This window comes from Stenella coeruleoalba (genome assembly GCF_951394435.1).
Source record: "Stenella coeruleoalba genome assembly, chromosome: 15".
In the NCBI taxonomy this organism is placed as follows: domain Eukaryota; kingdom Metazoa; phylum Chordata; class Mammalia; order Artiodactyla; family Delphinidae; genus Stenella; species Stenella coeruleoalba.
In genome coordinates, this window is record NC_137161.1 from 21,594,806 (window position 1) to 21,614,620 (window position 19,815).

A 19,815-nucleotide genomic window follows, 5' to 3' on the forward strand; every position below is an offset into this window, starting at 1 on the left:
GCCACCATCACCCTGATACCAAAACCAGACAAGGATGTCACAAAGATGAACAAGGATGTTCACTGATGAACATAGATGCAAAAATCCTCAACAAAATACTAGCAAACAGAATCCAACAGCACATTAAAAGGATCATACACCATGATCAAGTGGGGTTTATTCCAGGAATGCAAGGATTCCTCGATATACGCAAATCAATCAACATGATACACCATATTAACAAATTGAAGGAGAAAAACCATAAGATCATCTCAATAGATGCAGAGAAAGCTTTTGAGAAAATTCAACACCAATTTATGATAAAAACCCTCCAGAAAGTAGGCATAGAGGGAACTTTCCTCAATATAATAAAGGCCATATATGACAAACCCACAGCCAACATCATCCTCAATGGTGAAAAACTGAAACCATTTCCACTAAGATCAGGAACAAGACAAGGTTGCCCACTCTCACCACTCTTATTCAACATAGTTTTGGAAGTTTTAGCCACAGCAATCAGAGAAGAAAAGGAAATAAAAGGAATCCAAATTGGAAAAGAAGTAAAGCTGTCACTGTTTGCAGATGACATGATACTATTCATAGAGAATCCTAAAGATGCTACCAGAAAACTACTAGAGCTAATCAATGAATTTGGTAAAGTAGCAGGATACAAAATTAATGCACAGAAATCTCTGGCATTCCTATACACTAATGATGAAAAATCTGAAAGTGAAATCAAGAAAACACTCCCATTTACCACTGCAACAAAAAGAATAAAACATCTAGGAATAAACCTACCTAAGGAGACAAAAGGCCTCTATGCAGAAAATTATAAGACACTGATGAAAGAAATTAAAGATGATACAAATAGATGGAGAGATATACCATGTTCTTGGATTGGAAGAATCAACATTGTGAAAATGACTCTATTACCCAAAGCAATCTACAAATTCAATGCAATCCCTATCAAACTACCACTGGCATTTTTCACAGAACTAGAACAAAAAATTTCACAATTTGTATGGAAACACAAAAGACCCCGAGTAGCCAAAGCAATCTTGAGAACGAAAAATGGAGCTGGAGGAATCAGGCTCCCTGACTTCAGACTATACTACAAAGCTACAGTAATCAAGACAGTATGGTACTGGCACAAAAACAGAAATATAGATCAATGGAACAGGATAGAAAGGCCAGAGATAAACCCACGCACATATGGTCACCTTATCTTTGATAAAGGAGGCAGGAATGTACAGTGGAGAAAGGACAGCCTCTTCAATAAGTGATGCTGGGAAAACTGGACAGGTACATATAAAAGTATGAGATTAGATCACTCCTTAACACCATACACAAAAATAAGCTCAAAATGGATTAGAGACCTAAATGTAAGGCCAGAAACTATCAAACTCTTAGAGGAAAACATAGGTAGAACACTCTATGACATAAATCACAGCAAGATCCTTTTTGACCCACCTCCTAGAGAAATGGAAATAAAACCAAAAATAAACAAACGGTACCTAATGAAACTTCAAAGCTTTTGCACAGCAAAGGAAACCATAAACAAGACCAAAAGACAACCCTCAGAATGGGAGAAAATATTTGCAAATGAAGCAAATGACAAAGGATTAATCTCCAAAATTTACAAGCAGCTCATGCAGCTCAATAACAAAAAAACAAACAACCCAATCCAAAAATGGGCAGAAGACCTAAATAGACATTTCTCCAAAGAAGATATACAGGTTGCCAACAAACACATGGAAGAATGCTCAATATCATTAATCATTAGAGAAATGCAAATCAAAACTACAGTGAGATATCATCTCACACCAGTCAGAATGGCCATAAGCAAAAAATCTAGCAACAATAAATGCTGGAGAGGGTGTGCAGAAAAGGGAACACTCTTGCACTGCTGGTGGGAATGTGAATTGGTACAGCCACTATGGAGAACAGTATGGAGGTTCCTTAAAAAACTACAAATAGAACTACCATATGACCCAGCAATCCCACTACTGGGCATATACCCTGAGAAAACCATAATTCAAAAAGAGTCATGTACCAAAATGTTCATTGCAGCTCTATTTACAATAGCCCGGAGATGGAAACAACCTAAGTGTCCATCATCGGATGAATGGATAAAGAAGATGTGGCACATATATACAATGGAATATTACTCAGCCATAAAAATAAATGAAATTGAGCTATTTGTAATGAGGTGGATGGACCTAGAGTCTGTCATACAGAGTGAAGTAAGTCAGAAAGAGAAAGAGAAATACCGTATGCTAACACATATATACGGAATTTAAGGAAAAAAATGTCATGAAGAACCCAGGGGTAAGACAGGAATAAAGACACAGACCACAAGAATAAAGACACAGTCCACAAGAATGGACTTGAGGATATGGGGAGGGGGAAGGGTAAGCTGTGACAAAGTGAGAGAGTGGCATGGACATATATACACTACCAAACGTAAAATAGATAGCTAGTGGGAAGAAGCCGCATAGCACAGGGAGATCAGCTCGGTGCTTTGTGACCGCCTAGAGGGGTGGGACAGGGAGGGTGGGAGGAAGGGAGATGCAAGAGGGAAGAGATATGGGAACATATGTATATGTATAACTGATTCACTTTGTTATAAAGCAGAAAATAACACACCATTGTAAAGCAATTATACTCCAATAAAGATGTAAAAGAAAATGGGAATATGATTAATAGAGATTAAAGAGAAATTCCAAAAAATCAGTAACCTCCTCAAGTATTGTAAAGATATCGTATTTTACAAAATTTCAAAGTGAAAATCTATATATACATTGAATTGTATTTGAAATACGACAATTTCAAATACAAGAGAGTTAAGATTTAAAGGATGTCTTCCACAAATTAATTCATTCAACTCTCACATTTGAGAAGAGTGAAGGTGACCGTTTTCTCTGTGAAGCAATGACAACTGAACATCCACACACAGCATTTTTTACTTTTCAAAGCTGCGGATCTGCATTAACCTCCCTTGTTGTATATGCCTGGTGTTGGGTATGTACAGCAAACACCATTTTCAGATCTCACAGATGGAAAAATTGAGATAGATGCCAAATGACTGTCACTGAGTTTCGGTTAGAGACTTGACTGGAACATGGTTTCCTACTCCAAAACCTTTTTCTGTTAGTCCTTTCAGTCTGACAAGGGATGGGCAGCAAAAATTGAATAATAACAGCACAATTTCCTGAGTCCTTACTGTCTGCCAGGCACTGTGCTAATAAGCACTTTCATGGATTTCTCATTTTTCCTTAAACCCCAAGAGGTAAGAATCATTACTATTTTCACTTTCAAATGAGAAACTGAGGCTTAGAAGAGTTGGAGAACTCTCCAAAGGTCACAACGCTCAGAGCTGAGTCAAGTGCTAGAGACAGGATAAAAACCCACACACGTCTGGCTCCAAGCCTGTGAGCACTTCCATAGTTCAAAGAAGGAAAAAGTCTTTGTTTTATAGACTTTTTCTGGTATTAGCATATGAGCATATGAGTTCTTTATGCCATATCTGGGAACTACTGCAAACCAGCAGCATTAAATGTAAGGTCATCTGGCTCCTTTGCCTGTCTTTTCCTTATAAATTGAAGAAACTTTAAAAAAAAAAAAGAGGGGGGTGGGAATCTATAGCTAGACCAGCAAATTCCACATGCAACTTGGGAGAGTTAAACCAAAAAAAAAAAGACACTCTGAAAGGTTTTATTTTGTTCATTCCATAAGACAGGGCTAGAATAAAAAACTTAGATGGTAATTCAGTGAATAGCTCATTAAATAGAACAGATTGCAATTCACAGCAGCATAAGCCCGTTTGGGGGCTGCTAAAATAAACAGCTTCGTCTCCAAAGACACACAAGGAGGTGGTACGTGTGGCATCAAGGTGCCATTTCTGCAGGGCTGTGTGTGTGTGTGTTCTAACCCTCCTCCAGCCACATCCTCACTTTAAATGTTCATCTGTCTTCGGGAGCACTACCAAATCACTACCTTTCCAGGTGCCTCTCTCTCTCTCCGCAGGCAAGTCGCAAGCCTCCAAATGAGCGTGTGGATGCTACTCCTAATCTGCCCCTGACAGGCAGCGAGCTGCCCCTCGCTGATGGAAGGAGACAGTCATAAAAGAAGCTGCTATGAAGCCAACAGGAATCCCTCTTTTCTTAATAAGAGAGGACATGACTCAGAAACCCAGCAGGGGTCACAGTTACTGTCTGTAGTCATGGGCAGGAATTGCCCCACCATTGAGAAAAGGCCAATTTCCTTTTTTCTTCCAAAGCAAAGGGAGAGATAGGTATGTGGAGTTGGGGGAGGCACAAGCAACAGCAAAACAGAATCTTCCTCCAAGAGCTTCTGAAATAGGGCAGACTGTTAGAGAAGGATCCTAGGACTGCAGGTCACTTTCAGCAGGGGAAACAGAGGCTGGAGAATTAGTAAAAGGGATTTTTTTTTTTTTGAGAATATACAGCTAACTGATAGCAGTTCTAATAAGAATCCAAGGATATCAGGCCAGAGTTTGCCCACAAAGGGAAAACTATGTGTTAGGCCACAGCCTTAACACATGAGCATGTGCCAGGTTTTTACAAACAATCTCATTAATCTTCAAAATGACCCTCTAATAAAACTATCATGAAAACTAATACACATACACACACAGGGCAAGGCATTTCCCCAAAGAACAGAATTTATGTGTGGCAGAGCTGGGATTTAACCTTTGGCTGTATGACCCCTGGGTTCATGTTCCTTCTATGGTACCATGATGCCTCCATCACAGGTAGGCCATCCATTTCCAAATTCACTAAAAATAAGCAAACAAACAACTAGACTATTAGACGATTCATCTGAATTTTCACAACATATAAGCCAGCCTTGAGAGAACCAGGGCTTCTGTGAAGTTGGGAGACTGTGGACCCCACTGAGAGAGGACAGAGGATGAGAAAAGCAAAACAGAGTGCTCAAGGCTACACTGCAAGGTAAGAGTCAGAGGTGGGGGGCCAGAACTTCTCCTCCAATGGTAGGAAGGATGACTGTGATCGGGCAGGGCACGGGCAGGGAGGCAGGAGAGAACGGGTGAAGGGGCATATGGCTAAATCTGCATCTAGGAAAGAGGCAAGCAGGACAGGGAAAAACACCATAGCATCCCCTGCCCCACACCTCTGGCTTCTACTGACTGTCAGCTGTGTTCTGCCAAGTTCATAGACTGAGAAGTTTGGGAACCACTGTTTCAAGAACAGCTGAGAGGAACTCTCAGCAGGACTCCCTTTTCTTAGGCTTGCCCAGGAGATTCCAGCATTTAGCAGACTTGACAGCAGTCTCACACTTCCACTGTCTACACACCTACCAGTGCTTTACGATCACCAATCCCACTCATTCATTCCTGCGCTTTACCCCCTTTGTACAAATCCTTAAATGAGTTTCAAATGCTAAGGAAATAGTCAAAGTCTGTTTCAGACATCACGGCCTGTGGATACTGTTTCATTACAAGGAGTCCCTCTTTCTCTTTCCAGGATAAAGCCTGGGATGATTTAACTGTGGCAAAATTAGCATACAATTTGTAAGTCATTATGGTGCAAAGTATGTGGCGAGAACACTTTATTGAATAAACGTGCTGAGAATAATTTTCCTAGGAACTAAAAAAAGGAAAACCTCTCTTCAAGGCTCTCCTCCTTCTTTTAAAATCCTTGCCAGTATCTATATAATTATGTCTTACTTCTGACACTCAGAAGCCTGGCATTTCTGTACATTTAACCAACAGAAGCCAGAAGGAACCCATGAGAAGTCAGGATATCTTCCCAACAACAGGGACCTTGGCATTTTCTGGGCTTTTTTTTGCTTGGGGAGTCAGGTGAAATCTGCTGAGACAAGCACCCTGGGTATTTATAGATCACAGAGAACTGCTGCTCACTAGAAGAGTCTTAAGAATTACATGACCTTTAAAAGGTTAACCAGGAAGCCCAAGGGTATGTTCAGATACACTGTGGCCCTGAAGTCACATGGACACTGAATATAACGTGAAAGCATTGGGCGACTGCCCAAGACGTGAAACTCTTTCCTAGTTACAGATTATTGTAGGTAATGCGACTTGAACTGAGTATGTATACAATTATCAGTTTGTCCTGTAGACTCTTCTAAATAGGAGTATCTTTCTGTGTTTAATATAGCTACAGGTATGCCACAGAATTTACACAGTTGTAAAAAATATTTTTTTGATGATGGGGCTATTCAGAGAAAACAAAAATTAGGGTTAAAATGAGAGTTTAGATGTAATGTAGAAAACTCAGGACCCTCTATCTTCCTTAATACCCATGGACAAATATTAATTTTATCTCATGAGTAGCTGTCCTTCATTTACTGCATGTTAATCACTATGTAGGTCCTAAGAATATGATGAACAAGAGATTAGAGTCGTAGAGACAGAGAGTAAACAAACATATAAAATAATTACAGGTTACGAAGAAGCACTGGCATGGGGACACTACTTTACATACGGGTGTCACTGAAAAGCTCTCTGAGGGGGTGACATTTAGGCTGAGACCTGAAAGTAGAAGGAGGCACCAGCGTGAGAAGAGGCAGGACGGGGAGAAGCAAATGCAAAGGCTATACAGCTGGAAGTTAACGCACAGCAGCAGAAGAGGAAGTGGGAGAAGTAGAGGGGACTCAGATCACACAAAATCTTGCAGCATTAGGGAAGGAAGAAAATCATGTGTGCAAGAGAGGTGGTGGTAGAAACAGTGCTCACAGAGAAAAGAAAACTAAAGGTTCTCTGGCCACCTCTACAGGCCGGGACCTGTGGAAGCAGCTTTCACGTGTGTTATAGCTATGTCACCAAATTCCTAAATATGTAATTCCTCACAGACCCACAGGTTGGGACGTATACCTCAAAAACAAAACACCAGAAAGGAAGAAAATAAAGCTGGCGAAGTTAGGCTATTTGTCCGCAGTTGGAGAACCAGAAGAAGCCTGGCTCTAAAGCCCATGCGCCCCCCTCACACCTTCTGCCCTGGAGTATAACTTATCACTCGCCCCAAAACTTAACTTGGCTTCCCACTGCCCCTCCTTTGCTCCTGTTCGTCTCTAGTCTGGAAATGGCTTATATGTCTCCTCCTTTTAAGGTTCAGCTTGAATTCTGCCTCATCCACAAAACTGTCAGGGGTGACTCGAGGTGCAGATGGCTTCCCCCCTGCTCCTTGGATTCTTCCAGCCCTCAGCAGCAGCAGCAGTACTCCTGGGGCCCATTCTTCTTTTGACACTTCCACCTGTGTTCACCCCAGCCAGTGCCTAGCTTACTGCCTTGCACAGAGCAGGTGCCTGTCATCTGCCAAATGACTGGATTCTTTTCAGTGAATTTTGGTCAGCTGCAAACCATGGACACTTGCACGGCGCCCGTGGGAATCTGGAGTTTGCAGGGAAGATGGTGGCTCCGAGACACTAAAAATGTCAATACTTGATCCCCCTTCTCTTGGTCAATACCTGACCCTGTTATTTAAGGTGTTTTTTGTTGCAGACTTGGCAGAGTATATGAGATATTTATTCATTATGGATATGACAGTCAACGTTATCAAATGCCTGAGAAAAAAGTATTCAATTCAGGTCAACAAATATTTGCTGAATTCCCAGTAGGTGTAGGACATCCAAGTTTAACGGGGGTGGGGTGGGGTGAGGCAACAAATCATTTAAGAGAGACTTAAGAGAGTAGGCTGCATGAAGGAGAGACGAAATGAGGTGGTTTGTTCCAGGTCACTTCATACCTGTGAGGCGGCTTCATCTGGCAGGATGAGCCTGAGTGCTGGCAGAGAGCGCTGCTCACAAACACGTCCCTCCCCCCCGCACCCCGCCACGACTCTCCCAGCAACACTGAGGCTGCTGAGCACTAATAGCGTTGGAACGTTTGCCAGTGCCCAGCAAAACAGCCTTGGCATCAAGGAGACAGGTGTTTGTCAGGGAATGGCGGGGCCCTGCGCCTGTGCACACAGAAGCACCGTGAACGCTGGCGAGAGTGGCTGCAGCCATTACTCTCCGTCAGTGCTAATCAATTTCACACCCTCTTCAATGCTGATAATAGATAATCTGGTAGGAAGCAGCCCAAGTTTCTTTTTTTTCTTTTTTTTTTAACATCTTTATTGAAGTATAATTGCTTTACAATGGTGTGTTAGTTTCTGCTTTATAACAAAGTGAATCAGTTATACATATACATATGTTCCCATATCTCTTCCCTCTTGTGTCTCCCTCCCTCCCACCCTCCCTATCCCACCCCTCTAGGCGGTCACAAAGCACCGAGCTGATCTCCCTGTGCTATGCGGCTGCTTCCCACTAGCTATCTATTTTACGTTTGGTAGTGTATATATGTCCATGCCACTCTCTCACTTTGTCCCAGCTTACCCTTCCCCCTCCCCGTATCCTCAAGTCCATTCTGTAATAGGTCTGTGTCTTTATTCCCGTCTTACCCCTAGGTTCTTCCTGACCTTTTTTTTTTTTTTCTTAGATTCCTGCTCCCTGATGCCCAACAGCTTCCTCTGGTCTCTCTCAAAAAACAAAACAAAAGAAAACAACACCCTCCCCCCCCCCCAAAAAAAACAAACAAAAACCAAAGTCTATTCCAGGTTCACCTCAGATGAAGCATCTGATGGTGCCAATGCTCTGGTCTGCTAGGACAACTCCTTCTGGGTTATCTGGTAAGGAGGATGCTCTTAGGAAAAGGACTGCCTGGCATACTTAAAAGTTACATGGGAATTCCAAAAGAAGCTAGGAAAATCTAACAACAGCAGTAGCTTTTACTTATTGAGCAAAGTAAATACATAGTTTATGCTTAGTCTTCATGATAGCACTGAAAGGGAGGTGTTATGGCCATTTTACAGATGAGAAGATCACAGCTCGGAGAGGTCAACTCATTTGCCCAAGGTCTCAGAGCTAGGAAGCAGCAGAGCTCAAATTCAAATCCAGGCTTATCTGACCCCCTACCTCATGCGCACCTTTCTACTAGGCTGCTGCTGGCACTCCATGAAGACAGTCGCTGATCAACCTCTCATTGTGCTTTTAACCCATTTCATTTTCAAAAAATGGCAGTTACCAAAGTATGCTCACCTGAATCTGAGGGAAAACGTTAAGTTGGAGGGGATTTGAGAGACCGCCTTTGCTGATGCCACATTATGGCTAAGAATCTGGGGCTACACAAGGCACAGTGACAAGGTGTGGCGAGGCAGTGATTGTGAGGTGCATGCCCGCACTAAAATCCTAGCCCTCGGACTCCCAGGTGCGCCTTCAACCAGCCCTAAAAATCTCCTTCAGCAGATAACTTGGGGAATTCCGTCAGCAGGAGTTCTAATTGTCCCATGGCTGTTTCCCTACAAAAGTCTAGGGAAAGTTCAATTTGTTTCTGATTATCATTCAGTCAAAGATGAAGAATATATACTTTGGCACTTTAACAATCACTAAGTGTCGACCATGGACAAGTTACTGTGAATGGAGGAAAAAAGGGAAGAGGAAAGTTTAATCAAAGAATAAAACAAAGGGGGTGAGGTGTGTGGAATGAAGGGACTGTGTGTGGAACATGCTGGTATCTGAAGTCCAGCCTCAGAATTCAGAGTCTCTGCCATTTACCCTGTAATAGTATCACCACATTAAAGAAGAAAGTCCCAGTCAATCAATTCAATCAATCAACAAACATCTGAGGACTTACTAGGTTTAGAGAGCACAGGGAAATCACAAGAATGATACATATGGTTACCTATCTACTGGTATTCATAAATGAAGGTATAGTTTGTGAAAGGGAATGGGTGGCTTAGAAGGGCACAGACAACAAGGTCACTGTTTTCCCCAAGCTCTAGTCTCTCACCCTGGCCTGAGGCACAACTTGAGGGAAGATGCTAGTGTAATTCCCAATGTACACAGCTCTGCCTCATGGCTGGCCTGCCCCAACACAGACGGGAGGGGTGCTGAAGCAGGCTCTCCCACCAGTGAGGCTCAAAAGCCTCCAGTGTGTCTTTAAGGCAAGAAGAGTGAAAAGAAAATAGAGTGATAGAGCAAATCCAGATCACGAAGAAAATGGGCTCTACTACAGACTTTGAAAAAAGCAAAAAAAAAGGATCATTGTGCAACATGACCATAGACTGAGGGTACTTCCCTGGTGGTTCAGTGGTTAAGAATCTGCCTGCCAATGCAGGGGACATGGGTTTGATCCCTGGTCCAGGAAGATCCCACATGCCATAGAGCAACTAAGCCCGTGCACCACAACTACTGAGCCTGTGCTCTAGAGCCCACGAGCCACAACTACTGAGCCTGTGTGCCACAACCACTGAGCCCGAGCGCCCTAGAGCCCACGTGCTGCAACTACTGAGCCCACGTGCTGCAACTACTGAAGCCCGTGCTCCTCCACAAGAGAAGCCACCGCAATGAGAAGCCCGCGCACCACAACGAAGAGTAGCCCCTGCTCGCCGCAAGTAGAGAAAGCCCACACGCAGCAACAAAGACCCAACGCAGCCAAAAACAAAAAGAGAGAATACAAATCAGACATTAACCAATATGAAAACCTGCCCCGATTAAAGGGACAGATGAGAAATCAACTGAGGACAGAGATAGCAGAGAACAAAATGGAAGCAGATGAAAAATACAGGAGGTAGGATAACACCCTAGGTAAGTATGGCTTGTCAACAAAAAACATCTAGCAGGTTTCATCTCCCTTAGCAACCACCTCATCAGACAATGCGGCTCAGTCACTCTGACCTGGTTTGCAGGCCATGCTGCAGAGTTTTGAGCTCCCTTCTCTAGGTCTCTAGGTTTCATCTGCAAATGCGGGAACTGTATTCAATGACCTCACAGTTTCCTTCCAGTGCCTCCCTATGACTACAGAAGCCAGCAAGTGTGTGTGCCAAGACACACTCTGCCACTGTGGTACCACGTCACAGCACTGTGCTTTGGTCAGATTTTCGAAGAGAAGCTCTTATCAAGGGTACTTGTGCTACCACCCAGACTCCCAGGTCAGACCGGGATCAATTGTACACATCCATCCTCTTCAGGGACTTCACTCCTGTTAAAAGGGCAGTTATAACCACTGGCGGACTGTCATCTGCTCAGCTCTTACGACATGTTAGGTGGCACACAAAGGTAGATGGCACCTTTGCCCTTGCCTGTCCTGTGGGGAGATACGAGGTGCGCAAGGGACCCAATGGAGTGCAAGTCAACAGCTGGCAAAAGACAGGCAGGGATACGTACGTGTTTTTCCCCTTCAATCTTCTTGTCGGCCACCTGCATTGCATCCAGATATTTAAAATGCAATTCCATCAGCCTGTCAACCTGAAAGAGAGATACTTCACAGGCATGAGTGAGAAAGAAAGAGTATACCAAGGCAAGAGAACACGGGAGCTCCTATTCGTCTTACTGTCACTCCCCACAAAGGGAGAGCCACTCTACCACTTCTCACTCTGGATATGAGCTTTGCTGTGGAACACATCAGGAAGGGATCAAACGGCTCGGGCAGAACAAAACAAACACTTAGCATGGATGCAGTTTGAACACAGGCCATTCCCGGAGGACACTATGCATTCCCAGCCCTTCTAGGTCTCCCCTGAATTCACGTTGTTAAAAACAAACAAATAAATAAAAATTCAAGTCCCATCTTGCACAGAGAAGAAGCATGAAGTTACATACTTGATATTCACTTAGAACTATACAGAAATTTCTTTTTTCAAACTGAAACCTTTCATGTTCAGATTCTGCCCCAGAGCTGATCTTTTTTTAAAAACGGTCTAAGTAAAATCTCTTTAGTTGCTTTTCAGTCAGAAGAGAGTGCAAGAAAAACTCCTTCACAACTTAAAAAAAGCCCCTGACTTTTGCTTAGCAATAACCTAAAAATCAGTTTCAAACTTAGCAAAAGTCATGCTTCAAACATGGCCTGAGGAATACTGAGTGGGCTTGAAAGTTTCATTTTTTTCCCTAAGACTTCCAAAAGATTGAAGGAACACTGTGAAGCCAGCCTAAACTTCTAACCTCTCTTTTTACTGGGTTGGCACCACTATGGTTCTTGGCAACCCTGGTATTTACCCAGGAGCTTGTATTGATTAATAGTAGATGTTGCTTCAACACAGCATCAGACAGTCAGGAAGACTGTGCCCAAACCTTCCCTGGTTAACAATGATGACCCTAAGATCTTATATATTTCAGTTTACAAAGTATTCTCATATCCACTATTTCCTTAAACATTAGGAAAACCTGATAAGGCAGGCAGGGAAGATAGAGAGCAGCCCTAATTTTAAAGATGAGGAAGCTGATGCACAGACATTAGATAATGTCACCAGGGTGACATGATTGCTAAGATGTTCTGTGTCCTAACCCAATGGCCTCTTCTTCCTTTTTTTTCTTTTTTTGCAAACAACAATTGCACTTATTTGTATTACTTACATGGTAACAAATGGTTTCATTGCATATTAAGAATTTTTAAAGCACTGACCTAATCTTTTCCTCCTCATCTTAATGATCCATAATGGTACACTGTTGCGTACAGAAATGGTTTCAAAATACTTGGGGTCAAGGGTGATGCATTAGGAGATGAGAGGCAGAAAAACCTTTGAGATCCAAACCAATGGAGCCCAGATGCTGGAGAAGATATTTTAGGGCAGGAACACTTAACCCAGCACTCCTCAGATCGCATCAGGGAGATAGTGATTCTATTCCCGCTGGTCCCAGTCCCATCTTTACAGTCCAACAAGCACCCACCTTCTCACTGTCATTTTCAGTGAATTTATTCAGAAGCCGGGTCCGCTGCTGCCCTCTCAGGTTCCGCAGGAGGGAAGCCAGGATCGAACAGACATGCTCTGTGTTGGGAAGGAGAAAAGAGAACATGCTGTGATCAGAGCAGTAATTATTACCTCTCTTCAAGCCTGGTCTGGTTCTATTGAAGGAGGAATAAGTAGGTCTTCCCTGACTGCTGCTATTGCTTAATAAGACAAGAACCTAAATTGTGTCAATGGAAAACTGAACTGATTTTCACATACGGTGCAAGAAACATATTCAAAAGGGATTATATCCCCAAAGACAACTTGAGCAAGTGAATCAAAACTAAGTTAGAATTTCTGTTCTGCCTATAATTAATTGAGTTTTATTGTCTGCAACAGAACCTCAAACTAATCCCCCCATTTACAGAAATAACCGGTAAATAGAGTATGGATACTAACCATGAGGTGAGCACATAACGAACAAATAAGACATGTTCTACCATATTCTCAAATTACCTTATAACTTCCCCAGGTAAATATCTGAGAATTAAATAAGAAATACGAAAGGGTCCCAGTGCTATCACTTACATTCTGGTGCACCTAAAATCCCTACCTCAAGTTTAAAGACAGCAGGACAGTAAGGACTTCAAAAGGATAACAATGTTTTTTCAGTCCACATAACCTATAGGCTTCTATTATGAGATACTATTCTTCTAGCCAGGGAAGAAAAGGGTAATTGAAGGGTATATCATAGGCTTCAGCTGTAAAGAGGTTCTTTTCTTTAAAAAGGATTTTTAAAAACCAAGGATAATGATGTTGAAAAGGAGATGGCAGAGTAAAGTTTGTTTTGAAATAAAATGCTCACAGTGTGGGCAACAAATATTCTGTTTGAAAACTGACTGAACATCTTCATATGCCAAAGTTTGAGTTCTCAAAAAGTCATTTTCCTCACTTATATCAGAGAAGCATTCCTCACTACTTCATTTCCCCAATCTCTTAATGCTAGAGTTATTCAGTCTTTAGACTTCTATTTCTACCTCCTACTCCTTCTTCTATCTACTTTCACCTCCCTGGGGATCTCATCTAGTCCCACAGCTTTAAAGACCATTTACGTGCTGACAACTCCCAAACTTGCGTCTATAGGCCAGTCCTGTTTTCTGAACACAGGCTCATGAATTCACCTGTCTACCTGCTCTCTCCACTTGGTTGTCTAGCAGGACTGAACATGGTTTTGGAACCAAGCTCCTGACCTCCCTCCTCAGGCCTGTCCCCAGTTTGTTCCACTGAGTTAATGGCAACAAGGTCCTCCAGTTTCTCAAGCCAAAAGCAGTGGCGATATCCTTGATTCTCTTCTTTCTCACATGTCCCACAGAAACCTTATCAGCTGTAGTTTCAAATTACACCCAGGACTCCATGTCTTCTTACTGCTACCCCCACTGCCATTACACTGGTCCACAGCACCATCACCTCTTGCTTGGAATACTCAGCAGCCTGCTTGTGGGGCTCTCTGCTTCCACCCTTGCTGGCTTTGGCCTGATCTCCATAGAGCAGTCAGAATGATCCTTTAGGTTAAAACCTAAGTCAGACCCTATCATTCTTCTGTGTAAAACCCTCTAATGGCTCCCCACTCACTCAGACTAAATGCTGTTTCTAACGTCAGACAGGCTTCTGTCCTGGGGCCTCTGTACTTACTGTTTTCCTTGCCTGAGATGCTCCTCACCAGACTATCTGCATGGCTCAATCCTCAAATCTAGCTTTACTCAACTGTCATCTTCTCAATGAGGCTTTTTCTTGACCACACTATTTAAAAATGCAGTGCTCCAACACCACCGATTTCCAAGTCTTAACTGCTTTATTTTTCTCTTCAGCATGCATTATCTTCTAAAATACTGTATAATTAATTATTTGTTTTGTTCACTGCCACCCTTCAATTAGAATATAAGCTCCTTGAAGGAAGGGATTTTAGTCTGCTTTGTTCATTGGTATATCCCTGGTCCCACAACAATGTCTAGCACATAGTAGGTGCTTTAGAAATACCTGCTGAACAAATGGGAAGAAAGCAGGCTCTCAATACAAGTTTTTGGTGGTGGTGGTGGTGGTGGTGGGACCAGACAAACAAATCACTCTTGAACTCTGGGTATTTTTCAAATGCCTTTGAATAGCTTTCACCTTTTGTATATAGTGCCTATCCCAAGTTCAGAGTAATAGCACCCTTGCATTGGTAATATGCTCTCAAACCATCAGTTACAAAACGGTCCTTAAAGATATTTTGCATTTGGGAGTAAGTGGATGACTTTTTCTTAGGGAGCCATCAGTTTGAATAAAATGTCTCTAGTCAGTAGATTCACTTTTTTAAGTATAAATTTTTTCTTAAAATATGCTGTGGAGAGAGGTATTATACCTTCTCAAGACCCCAAGTTCTCCCCAATATCTTTCTTCTAACTTCCGATGTAAAGCTGGGATTGAGCTGGTATAAGCTCCACCTTGATAAAAAGGAAGGGGCACGGAACAGGAGTAGGGTGAGATGAGGGCAGAAAGTGGCGAGTGGACAGCATAGGACCTGTCTTCACAGGAAGGCAAAAACCATCATGAACCTAGGGTAAGGAACCAAGACAGCTCAGCTCAGGGTGACAAAGTATAATAAGAAGGGACGTCTTTGGAGGCTCACATCAGGCAAAAACAACAAAAAAAACAAACTTCTGTGTATGTCAAGGAGAGAAGATTAGAGGAAGGAAGAGTGGGGGACATAATCAGTTCTGCAATCTTGGGCCAAGCAACTGGATGTGGCTCTGATCTCTTCAAGCTGGTGAACAGGCCATAAAAAATGCAGTGAATTTTAACAAGCTTAGTTTTGAAACTTTGAAATTACTCAGCATGACAACTGCTAACAACTTCCATGTATATATATGACAATCTGACAACCATAGAGGAAGAAAAAAAAAAAATCAGCCAGAGAGTTCTCATAGATTATCTAGGCCAAATCTCTTATTGTACCTATAGAAAAATCAAGGCCCGGAGAGAAGTGACTTGTCCACACAGCTAATGGGTGAAAGAGGTAGAACCCAAATTTCAGATTACTCACTCAATCATTCACTGACCGCTTACCTCTGTGCCTGGCAAGCACTTGGTTATCAGGGCCTCCAAACAACATAGTATCCCTAACCTTAAGGAGCTCTGTGTTTAGTGGGGAAAACAAAACAATAATTACAGTGCAGTGTGACAAGTTCCATCACTGAGGTAGGCAGAGGGGATCTGGGGAGCACAGACAAGGTATAGCTGACCTAGAGGAATTCCCACTGGAGGTAACAAACAACTGAAAATCTTAAAACAAAACAAAACTAAAAAGCCATGGCTGACAACTAGATAGAGAAGATAGAGCACTCCAGGCAGAAGGAACAATATATGCAAAGGCCGGTTTGGATGGCGTATCACATACACGTGCGGGAGGAGAGGCCAGTCAGGTGGGGAAAGGCTGGAGAAAAAAGCGACAAGGTTCCACCAATGAATTTTAAGCTGTAGACAGATAAGACTAGATATGAGTTTAGACCAATCCTTGGCTGCTAGATTCCTTTTAGAGATCAAGATAATGTTTCTCTTTCCTGATAAATTTTTTGTGCTTTTTACCTGAGTTACCTCTTTGCCTTGGCTGTTAAGAAGCTCAAAGTGAGTCCATGCTCAACCACAGGAGTCAATTTCTTTTACTACTTTATTATTGACTCTCTCCATCCTCCACCAATGGATTTTAAAATAAAAGGAATGGATGCATATGGTAAAAACCAAACTATACAAAAAGATATGAATGTCCTCAACAAATATTTATTGAGCACGTACTAATATTTTTCTTTTCCCATACTCCTCTCCTACCCTGTTCATCTCTCCCAAAGGACAAAAAACTACTAGTATCTTGTGTACACCTACAGGAGGGGAAAAAATATATATACATACATACACACATGTATGTATGTATACATACATGTGTGTAAATACACACACACATATATTCTCTACTATATTTTTCCATATCAGCACATACTTTTTTTTTAATGGCTGTCAGGAATTCCACTGAACTTATTTATCATAATTTAACTAATGCCCCAGTCATGGATATTAGGTGGGTTCCAGTTTTGGGTTGTTTGTTGTTTTTGCTATTGGAAACAATGCTGCAATGAACGTCCATGTACACGTATTCTGGCACATATACCTTTATTTCTGGCATGGATACACTTTTGCACATATATTCTTATGGCAGATTCCTAGAAGTGGAAGTGGTGAGTCAAAAGCTATTGACATATAAAATGTTGAAAGACAATGACAAATTGTCTTCCAAGAAGGTTGTACCAATTAACTTCCACTCTCAGTATGTGTATGTGTGTGTATCTATGTGTTTTGTACATACAAAAAGCTTTGATGATTACCTTTTACATGTGGGAAGCATGTAACTTAGCAGGAAAAGCTTACATTTTGGAGTCAGACAACATAGGTTCAAATCTAAGCTCCTACCACTTGCTTAAGGGCATGTCCTTAAGTAAATTAACCAGAATGTGCTGGGAAATACCTACATGCACATACACGTATATCATACACACACACTGAGAGTGGAAGTATAATTTTACATACATAGTGTAAAAGAATATCTGTTTTCCCATATCCTCACTCAGATTGGATATTATCCAACTTAGAAATTATGACAACCTTGTAGGTGAAAAATGGGATCTTCTTTCGATTAGCATGTTTTTATTTTTATTATGAATAAGGTCAAACACCTTTTCTGATGTTTACTGACCATTTGTATTGCTCTCTGTGTGAACTGCCGGGCCTTATCCTTTGCCCATTTTGATTTCTATGAGCTCTTTGTAAATTAAGAATATTACCCTTTTGTCTTCTACACTGCAAATATTTCCCCCAGTTTGACATCTGTCTTTTGATAAATTCTTACTCAAAGCTAAGATTTAGTATCACCATATTGTTTTGCTGTAAGTTGCTTCAAATTCCGGTATGAAAGTAAGCAGGGTACAATAATAACTGTCACCAATTTATTGTGTATCAATAACAGTAGGCTTGAGTCTGTACACAATTTTCTCATTGAATCTTCACTACTAAGCTATGCAAAAGGTACTATTCTCATTTCTGATTTATTATGCAGAATCCAAGTGTCACAGAGGTTAATCAATTTACTTAGTAGGTCATGTCCTTGAGAGAGTGGTGGGAACTTAGGTTTGAACCCATGTTGTCCGGCTCCAAAATGGAAGCTTTTCCTGCTAGGTTACAGGCTCCCACATATAAAAGGTAACCATCAAAGCTTTTAAAGAAGAAACTTTTATGATAAAAGAGATCAGAAACTAAACCATGTAAAACCTGAAAATGTGCTTCATGGGGGGGCTCACTGTGTCCAAAAGACAGGCACTATGTAAATGTGGATTAACAAAAAAGTCAATAGTTTTAACGAGAGGAAAGTGAAGCGAAAGGCCATATGGAGGTAAGACATGAATAACACCCTTCTTTTCTCTCTTACTGAATTACCCTTTCCAGAAGCAATTTCTAGCAGAGTCCAAATAAAGAAGTGACTTTGAGTTCTGGGCAGTTCCACAAATACTAAACCAAAACTTCTCAATAATTCTCCCACTTAATCTTCCTGATTAAAATGGATGAGGAGTTGCAAGAGAATGTTCTTTTATTTTTGGGGGGTGGGGTGGGGGGGCCACGCTGCGCGGCTTGCGCAATCTTAGTTCCCCGACCAAGGACTGAACCCAGGCCCTGGCAGTGAGAGCGCAGAGTCCTAACCACTGGACCGTCAGGGAATTCCCAAGAGAACGTTCTTTATATACCTCAACAAGATGGGATGTGGGGTGCTGGTGGCACAGAGAGAGTGTCAGGAGCTGTAATTTTCAAAGAGGAAAATATAATATAGAGGAAAATCATTTTTTCTGGAACTAGATCATATTAGCATGTATTTCCACAGCTCATCCCAGCCTGGAACAGGAGATACCTTGATCAATTGCAGTGGTATACTAAGAACAAATGACATATACCTATTAGTTTGGGATTTTAAGTAAAGGACAGGTTGTCATAGGCAGACCTGAATCTGCCTATATTCTTTGCATCTCTCTCTCTGGGTGCTGTGGCTGGTCGTAGGTCACTGGTGCCTGCCAGATAGGAAAACACTTCATTCACCCTAAGTTTTGCGCATACACATGAGTGCAAACACACACACACACACACACACACACACACGCTTTCATTAGCCACTAATAAATGTAGCTTCCCTAGGAACAGATTTCAGCCCAAGGTGGTGTCAATTTCTCACGCACCAAGGAGATGGGGAGAGCTACTGGCACAGAGAGCAGGGGAGATAACAGGTTTATCTGCTGGCCAACACCGCTCAGCTGCTCTGTCATTTCGACAGGATAAAATGGAGGTAAAGGATGGCTATGGAGCTGTCAATATAGACAGGGTGGATGTGGTGGCCCCACTGCAGAGAACAACCTCTAAGGCAGGACCCAGGAAGAGCAGAACATACGCACGCACACGCACACACATTAAAGGAATCCACAAGGCGCAGGGAGGGGAAGGTCACGCAAATCTACACTTTGAAGTCACTAGGTAAGGAGGCAGGGGTCTTGGTGGAGAATTAGAGAGCCAGTATTGAAACTGTGTGCCAGTGTGAGTCCTTTCCTGCTGGGTGCCTTGCTCAACAGTCAGACAACTGACTGCCTCAGACACTAATTAGTGAAACTGCCTAGAGGAGTGGTTCTGGCCCATTCTTCCCCCAGCTCAAATCCCTTCAGGGCCTCTCCAGAGTGATTAGCAATGGGTTAGACCCCCCTGGATATATGCAATGGGGGCTAAAAGTTTGATTCTCTAGGGTCAATCAGAATTCTGTAATTTTCAGAGCTGAAAGGAGAATTAGAAATCTTTGTTTCAACTCCTCTGAGATTTCGAGTATAGAAACAAAAGCCCTGATAAAGGATGTGATTTGCTGCTTCCAGTCAAAAGTACCTTTCTAGGCCACTGAAATCTAGATCTGCAATTTGCCCCCCCACTCCTTATTTTTTCCTTCTTAAAATCATGACAAACACTTTTGAGAATCTGATGAACCCTTATGCATGCCATTCCCTCCCGTATATACAGA

General features: G+C 42.1%; 1 protein-coding gene across 2 annotated transcripts in view; it reads right to left on the bottom strand.

Moving 5' to 3' along the window:
* The window catches only part of CTNNBL1 (catenin beta like 1), a 165,022-nt gene that overhangs the window by 21,725 nt on the left and 123,482 nt on the right, over positions 1–19,815 (bottom strand). For both annotated transcript variants that reach the window (XM_079944290.1, XM_079944291.1), the window contains 2 exons: positions 12,688–12,785; positions 11,188–11,268 (listed from right to left, as the gene is read on the bottom strand). In XM_079944290.1, the coding sequence (XP_079800416.1) occupies positions 11,188–11,268; positions 12,688–12,785 (179 nt within the window). The remainder of the gene's footprint in view (positions 1–11,187; positions 11,269–12,687; positions 12,786–19,815) is intronic.